Raw genomic sequence first — 16593 nt, forward strand, 5'->3', positions numbered from 1 at the left:
AAAGGACTGGGGTTGGAGGGCGCAAGCGGATCGGAGAGGCGCCGGCTTGTTGTGTTCCTGTGTTTGTGGCGCGCCGCAACCGCGCTCTTCCCTCTCTCTCTCTTTGCCTGATGGCTTAGAGCAAGTTTGGTAACCGCCACAAGAGCAAGCGAACGACAATGCTGTGCACCGTCGGTTGGGCGAGGCTTTAGCGTCAATGGTTACACAGCATGCCGCAGTCAGCGCCACGCCCATGCGGGTGACGAGAATCGGGTTCGCTTCGCCAGTGTGCTCGCTTGCCCTGGTTGCTTGTCGGACGCGCCCCTGGTCCCCCCAATGTCGTGCCATGTTGCAGAGCAGGAACGTACAACGCGGGCATGCAAGTGTGGTGTGAGATGGGGATATGCAAACACCCGGATGGCGTCGAGCATAATGCAACGGCTGTCGTACAGAGACGGGGGAAAGTAAGGGAAGGTGGATGGGGGGTTTGTTGTAGCGAGTGCATGCATGGAAGGAAGTGAAGGAACACGGCGACAGGTCTTTTCATGCTGCCGTGCATCTTCGAGAATGTGCTGAAGTGACAGAGAATAATGATGAGAAAGAACGTACCTCGAGGGACTTGCCAAACACCTTGCTTGTGGACTGTGAACTCGTTCTCATGCACACGTACTTCCACAGTACCAGACTGTACGTTGAAGATCATGTGCATGTACCGTGAGTTCTTCGTGCGCTTCATCTGATCCGGACCTAGTTCGATGAGGCCCCAGTTGAAGAAGTTGCCGATGGATCCAATCTTTGCGTATTTGAAGCCGCCATCTCCAACGGCTACGGGCTCGACACCCCTTTCGTTCCATGCGATGGCTGTGATATGGTTAGTGACATTTGATCGTTCTTGAGGTTTGAGGCCACTTACTGTCCTCGATGATGTCGTTGGAGGGAACATCACCAACAGTGTCGAAACCTCTAAAGTTGCCAACAAGAGTGCCTTGTTCTTCCCAGGGGTCGAGCTCGATTTCCTCTTCTTCGACAACAGTGAGCGCCCTCTTTTTGCTCTTGTAGCTGGACTTCTTGGTGGGTCTCCTCTCTTCCTCTACTGCTTGACTCTTCACAATCGACGACATGCTGCCGTCGGGGTCGTAGGAGATGTGGTCGTTCTTCCAGAAGTCGATGGGCGCAACACGATGTCTGCCTGTACGTCCTATGCGAGCGACATTGTCGGGATCCATCTCACGGAATACGGAAAGATGTCGTCCCCGTCCGAAGCGTGAGCCGGCTGATGTGGCAGATATTTGGTCAATATCCTTTCTGCTGAGAGGGTTTCCGTACGCATCTACCAGCTTGCCGGCCTCCTCGCTCTCCGCCTGTGGAGTCTTGGATTTCGATACTCCATTGGACCTTGGCTCTGCACTTGCCGATTTCGCTTTGGACTCTGCATTTGCTTTCGGTCTGCCCACAGGTTTCGCGGGCTTTGTGAATTCTGCATTAGGCTTCTTCGCTGGTTTGGCTGATGCTGATGCCGATGCTGAAGATGTTGCTTTGTCGCCATTTGGCTGCGCTTTAGCTGGCCGTCCGCGCTTCTTTTGTGCAGGCGCTTCCTCGACTTGTTCCGACTGATCTACTGGGTCGTCGGCCGGCGCTTCAACGATACTGTCGTCCTGTTCCCCATTTGGTTGCGCTTTCGCGGGTCGGCCGCGCTTCTTCGGTGCAGGCGCTTCCTCGACCTGTTCTGATTGATCTACTGAGTCGTCGACCGGCGCTTCAACGATGCTGTTCTCTTGCTCGCTAACCGGTTGCACCTTGGGTGGCCGTCCTCGTCGTTTCGGCGCAACGGGTACTTCCTCAACCTGCTCAGATTGATCGATCGACTCATCCACGGGCGCGTCCAGTTCGCTGACGTCGGATACACGTTGTGAGCGTCGGCGCTCAGCAGGCGCAGTCTTCTTGCCCTTCTGTGACTCCGAAGCTTGCGCTGCGGTAGGGCGGCCCCGTTTGCGCGGCTTCTCTGCTGGTTCCTGCTCCCCATCTGAAACCTCCACAACATCGCTCTTGCGTTTCCTACCCCTCTTGGCCTTCTCTTTTGGTGGTTCTGGAACAATCTCAGACTCCTCCTCACGATCCAGCTCCTCGAGGTCCTCAACAACCTGGTCATCGGCCGTGCTCTCGTCGCCTCCGATTTGCGCAACGAAACTCTCCTCAGCGGCTATTCCCAATTCATTGGCGGTGATTTCTTCCTGCACAATGCTCTCTTCAAATATCGCACTCTCTGCCGGGCCCGGCGATTCTTCTTCCGGTATATCGTACACGTCTGATCGCTTTCCTCGTCGCGCGCCTGAGCCGCTCAAAGCTGGCGTCTCTTGTAGGCTTGATTCGTCCTGTTCGAAGTCGAGGCGTCGCGCAATCGGCTGTGCGGAGTCGCGGATAGGACTGGATGGGGGAGGCGAGCTTCCCCTCGGCGCCATGGAGGATTGGCGTCGCGGCGAGGATCCGAGGTTGGTCTTCTTGGGTGATCGCGATCGGGGTGGAGGGAGGAGCGTTCGGTTGTTGCGCAAGATCTGGTGGGATGTGGTGAGTTCTGGCATTGAACCTGTTGGGCCTGTTAGTGACGTCCCTCGCGATTGCGTCGACATCTGCGCACTCTCTTGTATTTCCATCGAGCCTGATCCTGTCGCATCATTCCCTTGTTTGGGCGGGGACCTCTCTGGCGACGAGAAGATGCCGGAAATCGGTTCGAGGCCATGTTCGTCGTATACGCCTTTGTCTGCGAGTGTGATGCCAGTCTTCCTGCGCAATGTTAGTTATTGTTTACGCGCACGCATTGGAGCGTCTCTCTGCCTACCTTCCTTGCACGCCAACGTTGTAGTAATTGTTTTCGCGCGCTTCGCGTTTCTTTGTGGGCGCCATCTTCAGAGTATTGTCCGCAAGGAATGAATGCGCGTGTTGGTGCGGGTGACGCGTCGGTGGTGTCGCGGTCGGATCGCGAGGGCGCTGTCGATAAGTTGTTTGGGTTTAGGCGGGATGTAAACTAACCGTTAACGGGCGGGAAGGCACAGGGTCTTGGCGCCTTCCCCTCCAACTCCAACCCGTCCATCGCCATCACACAGGCCATCACGAGGTGTAGTACAGCGTCTATACTCGCTTCTTAGTCTAATGCAATCTGCTCCTTGTGTCTTTGACATGTCACTATCATGACTGCAGTTGCCGAGTGTGACATCACGGAGCCACCCAAGAGTACATGCATGGCAGCATCCCACCCACCGTGACAAACTAGTTTAGCGCACATCCATCACGGTGCATGAAAACGGCGCAGTATAAGTTGAGGAGCCCACCCAATCGTGGGGACTTTTCCGGTTTCTTCATTCAACCTCAGCCGGCTCTCAGTTGCTAATTCGCATCCCAGACACCAGTCATCCGCCAAAACGAGAGAACACCTCGCTCTCCTACAGCCACAGTCGTCGTGCAGACCACGCACTGCTTCATTCATTGCTCGCATCAAGCATCCGCTCTCCCATCCACCCACATTGTATCTCCCACCAAACGCTCTTCCTGGATCAAGACTTTTTCCCATAACCAACTCTCTTGACGTACAGCCAAAACAGGAAAAGGCCGTCCAATCATGCCCGGGCGACGATGTGCTTTTCGTGAAGCGTCGAAAAACGGCAGCGAGCCGCTGAATGAAAATATACAAGAAAAGAAATCGTAAGCATGTCGATGATTCGTCACATCGTGGGCGCAATCTCCAACGTCGCTCATGCTATCAGAGCGACTTGGTAGTTCCAAACTCGTTCCAGATCAAAACATCGACGGCATCTGGAACACCCTACTGGGGGCAGGCGCTCTGGACGTGGCCGGGCTGCTTGCAGCGGTAGCACACGCGCTCAGATGAAGTCTCCTGGGGGCAGTCGCGCGACAGATGGCCAACCTCGCCGCCTGAAAAAGGTTAGTCATGCTCTTCCAAGTTCATCGCTGTGTACTTACAGTTGTAGCACTTCTGTCCCTGGGTGCAGTCACGGCTCATGTGACCGAAACCACCGCACGAATAACACGTGGTTTGGCGAGCACCTCCGTAGCCACCGGCACCACCGCCGTAGCCTCCACGACCGCCGCCGTAGCCGCCAGCAGCACCGCCGTAGCCACCGCCCTGGGAGCAGTTGCGGGCAATGTGACCGACCTGGCCGCACTTGTAGCACTCTTGGCTGGGGGCGCCACGGCCACCCATCTGGGCACCGCCGTCCTTGGTGCACTCGCGCGAGATGTGGCCGGTGCCACCGCAGCGGTAGCAGGTCTTCTCAGCCTGGGGAGAGGTGCACTCGCGGCTCACGTGGCCCTTCTCGCCGCAGTTGTAGCAGGTTGGGGTACCCTTGGTGGGGCACTCGGCAGCGCGGTGGGAGGAGTCTCCGCCTGGACATGGTCAGCGCGTGTTCAAAGATGCAGTTCCGAGTCAGGCATGGTGGTCTCCGCGCTTGAATACAGATCTGGACCTGTCGCTGGACCCTGAGGCGTGACGCTCTCGCGATCTGATATACAAAGCGGGGCCGCATTCGGACCGTGTCACCGCATCGTGGGTATAGAGTCAACTTACAGTTGTAGCAGCCACGGCCACCGGCAGCGGGAGCAGGTGCTTGGTAATCCATTTTGTAGAGTTGGAAGACTGGTGAGTGTTAGCTGTAGTCCGCACGCGCCATGCCGTGATGTCGGGCTTTGTTCTTACCGAAGTATCGAAAGGGTAAGGGAGTGACGTTAGAAGATGATTGTCTTCTAAAAAGGTATTGAAATAGTCGTTCAAAAGTCGCACACCACCAATTGTTTGATTATCGGAAGCTGGGGGGTTGGATCGTTGGAGAGAGAGAGCGAGGGGCACAAAGTCGACTGCTGAAAATATCTGTTCGGGCTGGGTTGTGCTTGCCGCTAGTCTAAGCGAAATAAGGTCTAGCTTCACCGTTCATTCTTGCCTTCAAGGTGGGTCTGGTGTTTGCGCGAAATCAGGGACGGCGTCGCCGTGGTTTGTGTTCCTGTAGGGGTCCGGAACAATGTGGTCTTGATTTCACGCACAGTGCAGATACGCGCGTGATTGGGACTGCTGTTCATGGTAGCTAAGTCGGCTTCGACGTCATTGGAAGGGGAAGCATCGCTTGACAGGCCTCGTGCAGATCTCGGGATGCATATGCAGCTAACCTGGCGTGGAAAGATTGAGTAACCGAACGATCGCACACGTGGCTGCATGTAATATTGATGCCGAGGCACGAACAGGTGGTCAGCGAGAGATCTAGAGATCTGGTATCGGTTGAAGATGTTGGGGTGAGATTCGGTTCAAATGGTGTTGCGAAGTGCTCTCTGCCGACTTCAATGCGAACCAGCGTACACATCAAATGCATCCACGCGTGCAGCACCACTATTGAAGAGCATTCGCAAAGTCATGTTCATGTTCCTAAGGTAGACCCTGAAATCTCGGAAAGATATTTCGATGTTCTAGACCCGTGCAAAAAGTCGGGTGGTGTCGTGGTGCCCCCACATCCGGCCAAAAAAAAAGCTTTCATCCCATGTCCACCACCCCCCTCCCAAAGCTTCACCACCACAACCACGACCCATCCTATACCTCAAGGAGCGCAAAAAGCTGGACTTGCAGGGAATCGAACCCTGGACCACTCCCACAGTTGGACTTGCTTGAAGTCCTGCTGCTAAGGGAGTATTATACCACTAAACCACAAGCCCGGTTTTGGCGAAACTAGGTAAAACCACAAGCTTCTTGATGGATCGACGACAAAATCGTTCGTAAATATTGCAAGGCAATCGAGTTACAGAGCAGGTTTTCAGGCTCGTTTTGGTAAGTTGGGAGGTCTAGTAAGATTTGGGGATAGTATCGGACATCGTGCGAGGGTATTCACGAACAAGCCCCACTCTCAAGGTAATTGCCCCTCCATTCCGACTCAAAGGAAAGCCTCGTTGCGTATTTGTTCATAATTCAGAAGCCTACATGTCCGCTCTTCCTATTTACCCAGGTTGCATCAGTCCCTCAATCCACTTCCAACGACGTAGACATGTCCACCTCCGTAGGAAAGAGCTTGACTTCGTGCTCTTGAATAATCTACCAGTCTGCAATGCTCTTCAATAGATCGAGACAAGGTCTTGCAGGATAAATAAGATGTTGCGATGACTATGGAATATATGAGCTAGTGGGTATCGTCGGATAGATGTCCAAGACTGATATTGCTCTCGACTAGTATCGAGAGGATCGTAAGAAGTTGCATCTAACGACTACAATAAACGTGTTGCTTTTGAACGCAATGGGACTGCGAAGGCAAGCGTATACAAACCAGTACCCAGTGTGCAAACTAAAATGCATACTTAGAGATGAAGCATGCACAGCAGTAAGAATGCTGTAGGTTAATCTGTTCGACCAGTGATAAAGTATACATCGTCTACTATCGTGCTGATTTCTTAAGGAAAGATACCGCGAATACCTCTACGGCACGTCATACGGAATTCTGTCCAGGTAAAGGCAAAGTGATTCTAGGCAGTGTGATTCTGGAGCGTGTAGAAGTGGTATAAAGATGTCTTTGAGGAATAGAAGCAGCGTCAAAGACTTTGACTACCGACGCTAGATGTGTGATAAGTGAAAACAATGTGAAGTAGAAGACCTACCTAGGTACTTAAACACCTTTGCTAGGGAGTGTTAGGCTATGCGCTCGAAGACTCTTAAGTAGCGAAAGAGTTAACTGCAGCAGTCTCTCCGCAAGGCTTGCATGTCTGTCATAGCATAGAAGTAAGCCGTACTCAAGAGACTCGAGAAGACAGTCGTGCAATGCAAGTAAGGCTTACGTCTGTAAGCAAACTATAGTGTCAACCAGCGCCAAAACGATTGCCGTTCAAGTCCCATGTGGCAACTCGTTCTAATGCAAGGACATGTCTAACAGCAAGAGGGTAAAGGTACGGTAGCGCATGAAAAGCTAGCGAGTATTTTGTGGTATAGTAACAGCGTCGATAAAGAGACAACCAGCACAACGCTTAGTCGTGATAAAGACAGACGAAGAAGACGCCGTGCTAAGTTCCTTCGTATCAATCGGCGCGCCATACCGCTAGGTTTCAGTGCGAAGCAAATCTGTTGCCTATGTCTTACCAGACATGTTCCAGAACGTATAAATATGCTTGAGTATGCGATCTTGCTTTGCATTAGCATACGCGCCACATTGTTCTACCCTGGCACGGTGAATGTATACTACTCGTGTGTGAAAAGATCGATGAAAAGACACGTCTCTGCGCTCTATCTTCATGATATAGAAAGCGCGCTATGCTTAATTATTCCAGCGCCGAAAAGGCTTGCGCACGAGCCTGTGAAGAACGAACATAAGCAAGCCCGAGAGGCTAATGACGCAAATTACGGGTTGGCTCTGCTTCGAAGCAGAACTTCATGTTTTTCGCTGCCTCCAGAACAAGTAGAATAGTGATGCAACATCAATCCATTTGTCTACGTAGCTGCGCCACGCTATCTTGTTTAGCGCTATTCCTTGCAGACCTTGAATGCAAGAAACATCCACAGATAGAGGGGATAGATATGTGAAGAGATATACTTACTGCGTGAGTATACCTAGGTATCAACACTCCCAGCTGAGTGTTTTCATCGCGAAGTGTAGCAACGGCCAGGCAAGGCACGGAAAGAAATCGCAGATCAGCACGAAGTCTTGGTTATGCAGACATATCGAGGCGCCAGATGTGGTGACTCCAGCGCGAGAATGTGCGAACTGTGTCAATGTAGATGAAGAAAGAGAAGACAGCAGCAGGTGGCGGAATATGGTAAATGATATCGTCAATGCACTGCGCTCGTTCTGGTGATATGACCGAGTAGTGAGGCCGTCGCATTCGCAAGCACCACATTGTATCTTATGGCCATACGATCTCCATTCGACATACTACTGACTAGAACACTCTCACAAGTTCTCAAAACCAGAATCCTCATCGCCGTCGTTCTCTACCTCCTCCTCACCTCCTCCTTCAACCACAGCTCCTCTTGATGATGACGCTTAAGGTGAACTAGCCACTTAGCTGCGGTCTTGTATGACCAGCCTAGGCACAAGGGACATGTCGCGCTCCCAGTGCATCCGGCATTCTTCAACTCGTTGAACGCTCTTATGAGCTCTTTGCGACGTGTGTGTACCTTTCCCTTCATATGTTTCTCGAGTTGCGCACGGCGCCATCTCTTATCTTTGGCGGCCTGCGGCATGGTTCGATCGAACCGGCAGAGCCAACACTTCGACACAGAGGTGGCCTGACCTGTATACGCACTGAAAGCCCGAAGGAGGGCTAGGCGTTCTTCTCTTGTAGCCGCACCGTATTCCTCGACCCCATCGGCAATGTTCACCTGGATGTCCTCCTTCGGTAAATCTTGCCAATGCAACGGCTCAACCCGCGGGTGTTGCTTGTCGTCATTTTCCTCGAGCGAATACACGTCCAGTCCCCCTTCCTGATGAACACCTGGCTCGGTCATTTCATCCTGTTCGTTGCGCCGTCTCAAGGCCTCGATAGCGCTCATGCGCTCACTGTGGAGACCCTAAAGCTCGGCTTGGGCATCTTTGGCCTCTTTGCGGATCGGTTTTGGTGCGCCACCCTTACCGGTGGTCAGCCTTGAAGTTGTTGATTTAGTGGACGTTTTCAGCAAAGATCGCATTTCTTGAGCAAGCTCTTCCAGTATAGCGTTCCGTATGCTCCTGCGAACCTTGTTTAGTACCAGCTGTCGCTTGTAGAAGACAGTCTCAAGCTCCTTGAGGACGACTCCAGCTGCATAGTTTCCATCCCTCGACGCGACCTTGTAAGCGCCAGTGACACTGCCGGTGCATCCTCACGGTACGGGTGTATCATCGACGCTGTTGCGCAGAGACTCGCGCGTGTCGTCGATCGTTGCCTTGACGGATTGGGCTATTTCGACGAACTCGGGGTGTTCTCGCTCGCATTCATGCCACGACTCTACGACCTCAGCGCGAAGCATGATCTCGTAGTTCTCATGCTGTACGTATCCTGTCTGAGCTGCCTGCTTAAACATCTCCCTTACGTCTCGCCGGCTCATCTGCAAACAGCTGAAGTTAGTATTTTCTTAAGCTCGCTCGTGTCGCATATGCAGAGCCTTGATTCCAACTCTCTGCTTAGTATGTAGGACTGGATATCGATGTCACCGACGTCGACCGTATCGTATTTTTCGCGGGCGTTCGAGTCGTCGGCATGTGCTGCCTCTCCGTGTTCATGTTTGGTTTCGATAATACGTGTTCGACGAAAGGAATACATTGAATTGCGTTGTGAATAGCCCGCGTCGATGCACGCTTCACGCAGGTGAGGATTCAGCGCACCAGACTTCATCGGCTTCCCAGGCGTAATGGTGCCGTGACTGTCAGCTGGTAGGAATACTGTTTGGTTCGAAACAACAGGATCAGTCTTGAGCCAGGCGTTGTCCATGCAAAGGATAGAAGAAGCTGGTTACATCAGGAGGTACCCAGGTAGTATTGCTGCCTTCGCTACATTATCAGTCGCTAGAAGTTTCTTGCCAAGGTAGCCAGGAGGTCGTCAGCTATGATCGGAGTAGCGCGACCTTCCCCTCAACACCTGTGTAGTTGGCAGGCTAGTCTTGCGATAGTAAACTTATCGACGTCAGCGTTATATGTAGTCAACACAGTGCTCTACTGAAGTGGTTTCGTGGATGATGGGAGTTGATGTAGTCAGCAGGAGGGTTCAACAACTGCAATCTTGTCGGATGCAACGTCGATGTAGCAGCCTGCCAATTGTATTTTTTTTAGCATTCTTCCAAGATGGAGCATCACTCCGCAGACCCCCAACTAAGATGTGGCGCGTTAAGCTAACGAAGTCCTTGACATATCTCGCGACATTCATCCCAACTTTGGCGCCGTCTGTCTACTCACCCTCCCGGTTCTTGTCTTGCTTTGACGCATCGCCCATGGCATTCGATGCATCGTTTGGAAATGATACGGGGACGTCTCAGGGTGAGGGCTCATTGTGTGCCGACGGGAAGCTCACTTGGCGCCGGGGTGGGGCTTCCTCGATGATGTCGAGAGTCATGCTGCTGTCCACCAGTACATCCCTGGCAGCGTCCTTCCAATTGTCACTGATCTTCTCGAACCACGATCTATCGCCAGGTAGATCGTACGCCTGCGTAACGATGGTCTCGTCGATGCCGAATTCTTCGAGGTTCGCGCCGGTAGCTGCCAGTGCGACACCTTTCAAGTCTTTGATGCAGTCGTCCTTGTACAGGTTGAGGATATTCTGTGCCTCTTGTGGTGTAAAGGTTCCTGGTGCTTTCCCGGTGTACTGAGTATGTGTTTGCGGGTCAGTCCAGATGGATGGTTGACATATCCTTCCGGCAATCGCCTTCGATGCTTCGAACGCTGCTTCGGAGTTCCACAGCAACATCTGAGCTCCGTTTGCGAGAGATTGGCGCGAGTCGACTACCTGGCGGCGTACGTTCTTCTCGTTGTTGTCTTGGTCGACAAGGGCGGAGATGTGTTCGTGTCTGAGTGCCATATACGCTCCTGCCAGCCTGTCATATTCTTTCGCCATCTGTTCTTCTGTCCAGGACTTCATGTGAGATTTCGCAAAGAACATGTCCTGGGGATCGTATGACTGCATTGCGACTGGGTACTTGACATCGATCCCGTGTTTCACCTACGAAGTCAGTATATGTTTACGAATATTGCGCCAGAACTTACCTCTGCGTCATGTCGCTTGTTTCCTCTGTCCGCGTTCTCAGGTGTGGGGTAAGCTGCGGATGGTGTAAGGGCTGTCGCTTGCGCTACTCCAAGGGGAGCAGGCGCGGTAGGCTTTGTGGGCTCAATCGCGATGCTCTGCTCAACAGGAGTGTTCGACGGGAGGCTGGTATCAATAGATGCCGTAGGTGCGTCATGTCTGGGTGTGGAAGGCGCGTGGTCATCAATGGAATGAAGTGAGCTTGTTGTTGGTGTTGGAGATGGCGCGCTGACTTGCGCGCCATTTCCGGCCATGGCGGCGTCTGAAGAGATCGTCACCGCTTGCGATAGGAATTGTCTGGTGTTGTAGGTTGCTGAAGTGGTATCGCTTGGGCAGCGGTTTTGCAACACTAGTCAGAGCTTGTGCAGATGATGCCCGGGTGGTGCAGAAGAAGAAGTTGGAAGTAGTGGGTTGAAGGAGGGATGGAGGAGATGTGCGAGAGTTATTGTATTTGTATGCGCTGCTTGATGCTGTTGCAGGTTGCAGGTTGCAGGTGAGAGAGCTCCGGTATCGCGGTGCAGCCCGGCACGTGGCGGTGTTGACGCGCTATCACGTGCGGGCACTTCCAAGATACCTAGCCACCACGTCCACGTACCCATATGAGGTCTGCTAGTCTTATCAGTTTCTTCACATCTGTATATGTTCCCCCGATGGTGTAGGTGCTGATGCACTTACCCAGGTATCTACTAGTTAACGCTGTCGCCCTCTTAAACCGGCGCGGCTTATTGCTTGCACCGAAGACTTCATGCTATATGGAACTGCTTCATACCAATCTTTTTTTCAAGAGTATAACATGGCCACTCACCTCTTCACGGTATCTTGGTAGCAAATCCAGGTTCACATTCCTGACATGTAATCGGGTTCCCGTGTTTGATCCTGGTGCGCCATTAACAAACTTCCCGGCGCTGGTACAGAGACACCTTCGTATGAAGTTTGTTGCCTGCAGTGTTAAGAGACTTCCTTCAATCTGCCCCGCGCCGATGCATCACGTAATGGCGGGGGTCCTTGCCAGTGTTGAATCGTCGATGGAGGGGGTTTTGCGCTCTCTCTTGTTGCGCCCACATATGGACCGTAAGGCGCTGGTACAATCAGACCCCACCACATTGAATCCGATTCCGTAGTACAAAGAGACATCCTGCGGTATATCTCGCGCCATTCCATTCTGTCGTGGCGGGTTGACTTGCCAGTGCTGTATACAAATTTATAGTCGTTCGCCAACAAGGTCTTTACTTGCTATTCATGCGCCGTTCCTATAGATCTTGGCGCTGTAGACAAATAGTTGCCTGCTTTTCATCAGAGGGACGTATCTATATCGCGCTCACCCATCTTCATCGTGACGGGTAAGCACATGTAGAAATCCAGATACTGGCTCGACAGCATCTTGGCAACGTATCGACTCCTGATTTCGCTCCCCATCATATGCTTGAAGCTATCTGGCACGAAGCCTGATGCTTCCATGTCATACTCCTTGTGTACTCAGCGGAGCCGCCAAGAATCGGGACTGGGAAGCTGCGCTAGTGCTACGAAAGAACAGCGCGGCTGCTCAACCTTGATGAATTGTTTGGTAGAATGTGATGCGAATTATAGCCACCCGTGGTCTCAGCTGGCGGAGTGTTGACGGTCGAGATTGCTTCGTCGTATAAGTGATCGCATTGGGCCGATGTCAATGGGCTTGCCAAGTGTTCATTCCAGGCGTCGATTGTGCAAATCATGTATTTTTGAGACTGGAATACTGCGCCATGGTCTTGGTGCGTTGGCGCGTCCCGATTACTATCGTTCATCGATACCGAACGAGCCGCTCGAACGACATGACGAGACTGCTGCGGATCCGGGGAAAGTGAGTCTTCGCGGGGTAGTCTGTCGCGGGGTATCGTCCGATTTACGTTGATGGTGTATCTTGATATCGAACTTGGGTATCGGACTGGGTTTCGTTTTCGAGATGGTGTTGCGTGTCTGTCGATAAGCTGTCCAAGGCCCAGAGTAAGTAAGATTACGTAGTCTTTGGAGAATTGTTCTGGAGCGCGTCTGTACTGAACCAAGCTCCGATAAAACCATCAGACGACGTGCTGTAGCAGCCAATCGCTGAAGACGTAGAAGACGCGCTCTCCGCGCGATATTGACGGGTACGAAACGTGGAGGAAGGCGTAGGTAACGTGAACACGCGAGGGTGTTTGGTGTCAACGTCCGTGCTGTCGAGCACAGTGACAGTGTCACGGCAGCCCCGAAGCTTAACGAGAACAATGGCTTTTGTCGATAGTCCGGAAGCGAAGGAAGAAAGTCACATCATTTCCACAAGATGAAGATGAGAATGCGAGTGTGGTTCAGCTGCACCTGACATTCTCGGCTATCATCTCGTTATCGCGTAATGACATCAGAGCTATCCGTGGATACCTTGCGCAACATCGCTAGGTAACCACCTTTATCGCCGCGCAATACGGTAAATACGACAGAGTTCATTCCGCGACAAACTTCAGGAAACGAACCGTTGGCCCCTCGCCTAAAGCTGCACGCCTATTCTTTTAGCTTTTGCCTTTCCGCCAGACGCCTTGGAGAGCTGTGGCAACTCAGTTACTGATCAGTAGTGCTGGGTAAACCGCGGGAACTCTGCATCAGTTCATCCGAACCCAACACCGTGTTTCGAGACAACGGCGCCGAAGTATTGACCGCTGCAGATGTGCCCAGAGAAAATTATCGCACCGAGGCCGCACATGTCAGCATCACGGCGTCGATCTGAATTCGCTCAGGAAATTCGGTGGAGAGCCACGTTGCAATCCAGAGACTTCAGAAGAGCTACACGTGCGATCAAGGCCATCCACGTACCAGCTGTCTCTCGTCAGGCAACCCGCCGGGTTATTTAAAGAGTCTGGAGTAGAGCGACGGAATCTGGGCCGTCCCCAAAGGCCAGGACCACGGATCTATCTACGCGAAATCTCGGGCGCTAACGTGATCTACACGCCCGATTTGGCAACGACCCAGGGGTATGTCTTGGCTTATGACCGCCACAAAGCCTCCGAGGCGAAGACAGCACCTGCATGCTCCTTCGCGACATTGTGCCATACGCGCGTTGCGAGCTGGAATCATGTCCGGATTCCGAGAAAGGCAGAAGCCGTGGAAGCCCGCATGCGACTGAATGTCCCCCGCAGGCTCGATGAAAGACCTCATCTTACTCATCCTCCTACACAGCACACTCCCTGTCAAGACTTACATTATTAACTCTCCGCTAGCGGGCTACCTCCTGTATCGCAGTCTCAGTGTCAGCCTCGACCAAATCTGACACGCGCGGCGGCTGACCCGTCCCATAGCCAAGCACACTACACGCTCCACGGGCGTCGTGGGCATCTTTTTCTAATGTCTGGGCATGCGGTAGTTCAGTTCGCCTCTTATATGGAATTCGCCCCCACATCCCTTTGTTGCTTCTCTTGGTCTATCTTTTTTTCCTTGCTCACTTTGTGAAAAGGTCAAAAGGCGTCTGTTCACTCTTTACAGTGTCGTCTTTGCCTTTTGTTCGGACTTAATATCGGTCGATCTTTTTGATCTTACACTCGTTTATTCTTCAATTATATTTTGGGCAGACTCATAGTCACGTTATCATAATGCGCTACACTGGACTATACGCTGCGGCTCTGGTCGCACCCCTCGTGGCGGCTCACAGCGACTTCCCTGTACCGAAGATTGTTGGTCTAGCACCCCGAGAGATTGGTCAACTTAGGAGCAGGAACATTCTTGGTGGACATGCGGCGCACGTTGCAGGGCCCAATCTACGTTTGACGGCACGTCAAGGTGGTATTGATGGTCGGTGCGGACCGAACAACGGCGGTGCGAGCTGCGCCGAGGGCTACTGTTGCTCTGTGGAAGGCTACTGTGGTCAAGGAGGTAAGGTATTCGGGTACAACTTGACAGACCAATGCTGATCTTCATAGGTGACTACTGTGAAGCACCCGACTGCCAGTTCCAGTACGGCCCTGCCTGTGATGCCAACAAACTCCCTACTGGAGGCAGCACTCGCAACATTGCTCGTCCCAAGCTCGGCAACCAGCCATACGGTGGAGAGGGCATCTACGACTGCACTGAGCCAAACACGATTGCCATCACATACGATGACGGTCCTTACATCTACACTGAGGGTGTGTTGGATCAGTTCAAAGCTGCAGGAGCAAAGGCCACTTTCTTCGTCACCGGTGTCAACATCAACAAGGGCGCAATTGACGACACAAGCAAGCCGTGGGCTGCTACCATCAAGCGCATGATCGCCGAGGGACATCAAGTTGCCAGTCACACATGGTCGCATCAAGATCTTAGCGCCATCACCAGCCAACAGCGATACGACCAGATGGTCAGGAACGAGGTATGATATTATAATCTGAACCATTCAAGGAAGTACTAATCAAATTGTAGATGGCCTTCGCCAACATCATGGGAAAATTCCCCACCTACATGCGCCCGCCTTACTCTTCTTGCACTGCAGCCTCAGGATGCCAAAAGGACCTCGCTGATCTAGGATACGTCGTCTCATACTTCGACCTCGACACTGACGACTACAACAACGTAACCCCGGACAAGATCCAGAACGCCAAGGACAACGTTAAGAAGGCCATCGACCCCAGCAACCCCCAGACGGACGCTTTCCAGGCCATCGCACACGACATCCACGAGCAGACCGCCAAGAACCTGACTGGCTACATGATTGAGACCATGAAGGCAAAGGGATACAAGCTGGTTACTCTGGGCGAGTGCTTGGGCGAGCCTCAGGCGAACTGGTACCGAGACGCTTCTTCCGGTCGCGTAGCCACTACGTCTGTCTTCACCCCTCCTGTCGCGGGTCCCACATCTGGTAGCGTCAGTTCCGCTGCACCTGCTGCCACTCCTACGGGCGTTTCCACAGATGCCACCTGCGGAGGCACATCTGGCTTCACCTGCCTCGGTACGACCTCTTAATTTGGATATACAATCACCCCCAACTGACATCCCCGCAGGCTTCGCCCAAGGCGAATGCTGCTCCCGCTACGGCTTCTGTGGAAACACCGACGGTCACTGCGGAGTAGGCTGCCAGGCCGGTTTCGGAAAATGCGGTAACAATGGTACTGCCCCTTCATCTGGAAGTGGCAGTGCTTCTCAGCCAGCCGCTACTGGTGCTTCTTCATCTGCGTCTGCTCCTACATCTGCTCCCAGCGGTCTTGTTACTACGACTGATGGATCCTGTGGAGGTACATCTGGCTTCACGTGCGTTGGTTTCGCAGACGGCGAGTGCTGCTCTCAGTACGGCTTCTGCGGTAAGACAACCGATTACTGTGGAACGGGCTGCAACGCGCTCTTCGGAAACTGCGCTGGTTCTTCTGGTTCTCCGGCTCCTTCCAGCGCTGCTCCTTCTTCAGCGGCTCCTTCGACCGCCGCACCTACTACCGTATCCACATCCACCCGTCCCGTCACCACCAGCACTAGCACTCGCGCGACTACCACCAGCACACGCACTTCCACTGCCCCGGCCGCAACTTCCTCCCCCGCGGGTCTCAAAATCAGCAAGAACCGCTTGTGTGGTGCGCGCAGCCAGCAGACGTGCAAGGGCTCTGCTTATGGTAACTGCTGCAGCCCCGCTGGTATTTGCGGAAACAGCCTGCTGTCCTGCATGAAGATGTTTGGATGCCAGCCTGGGTTTGGTGACTGCCGGTAGATGTGCTTGGGTGGTGTTGTTCAATTCTTATGTATTCTAGTTTTGGGGATTGGGGGTTAGATGGTAGATGGGGGTGATGGATAGCTGAAAATGGTCTTTCATATGCAATCGCTGGCTATAATGTCTTGTATACAAATGTTTCATCACCTCATACACGAAAAACACTAAATAGGCCTGCAGACTACATCAAGACAACAACCTGCAAA

The 16593-nt window shown here is 52.9% G+C and overlaps 4 protein-coding genes and 1 non-coding gene across 5 annotated transcripts; 1 reads left to right on the top strand and 4 right to left on the bottom strand.

Annotated features, from left to right (window-relative positions):
• Positions 1–218: 218 nt before the first annotated feature.
• Positions 219–2880, bottom strand: J4E78_007169 (uncharacterized protein; the record flags this gene model as incomplete). The annotated part of the gene is made up of 4 exons (XM_049367777.1): positions 219–280; positions 589–840; positions 893–2760; positions 2816–2880. The coding sequence occupies 4 exons, from the start codon at positions 2878–2880 to the stop codon at positions 219–221; spliced, it is 2247 nt and encodes a 748-aa protein (XP_049220747.1).
• A 916-nt stretch (positions 2881–3796) lies between these two features.
• J4E78_007170 (uncharacterized protein) lies at positions 3797–4610 on the bottom strand (the record flags this gene model as incomplete). Its single annotated transcript, XM_049367778.1, has 3 exons — positions 3797–3906; positions 3955–4377; positions 4559–4610. The coding sequence occupies 3 exons, from the start codon at positions 4608–4610 to the stop codon at positions 3797–3799; spliced, it is 585 nt and encodes a 194-aa protein (XP_049220748.1).
• A 981-nt stretch (positions 4611–5591) lies between these two features.
• Positions 5592–5688, bottom strand: J4E78_007171. The gene has a single exon. It is a non-coding gene; the product is annotated as a tRNA-Ala (tRNA).
• Positions 5689–8521: 2833 nt separating this feature from the next.
• Positions 8522–11318, bottom strand: J4E78_007172 (uncharacterized protein; the record flags this gene model as incomplete). The annotated part of the gene is given in 5 exon segments (XM_049367779.1): positions 8522–8795; positions 8814–9034; positions 9994–10638; positions 10683–11032; positions 11315–11318. 5 exon segments carry the CDS (start codon positions 11316–11318, stop codon positions 8522–8524), a joined length of 1494 nt encoding a protein of 497 aa, XP_049220749.1.
• Positions 11319–14312: 2994 nt separating this feature from the next.
• J4E78_007173 (uncharacterized protein) lies at positions 14313–16387 on the top strand (the record flags this gene model as incomplete). Its single annotated transcript, XM_049367780.1, has 4 exons — positions 14313–14592; positions 14640–15064; positions 15115–15640; positions 15693–16387. 4 exons carry the CDS (start codon positions 14313–14315, stop codon positions 16385–16387), a joined length of 1926 nt encoding a protein of 641 aa, XP_049220750.1.
• Positions 16388–16593: the final 206 nt, after the last annotated feature.

The sequence above is a fragment of the Alternaria triticimaculans genome, assembly GCF_023758025.1.
Source record: "Alternaria triticimaculans strain BMP 0046 chromosome Unknown scaffold_10, whole genome shotgun sequence".
NCBI classification, from domain to species: domain Eukaryota; kingdom Fungi; phylum Ascomycota; class Dothideomycetes; order Pleosporales; family Pleosporaceae; genus Alternaria; species Alternaria triticimaculans.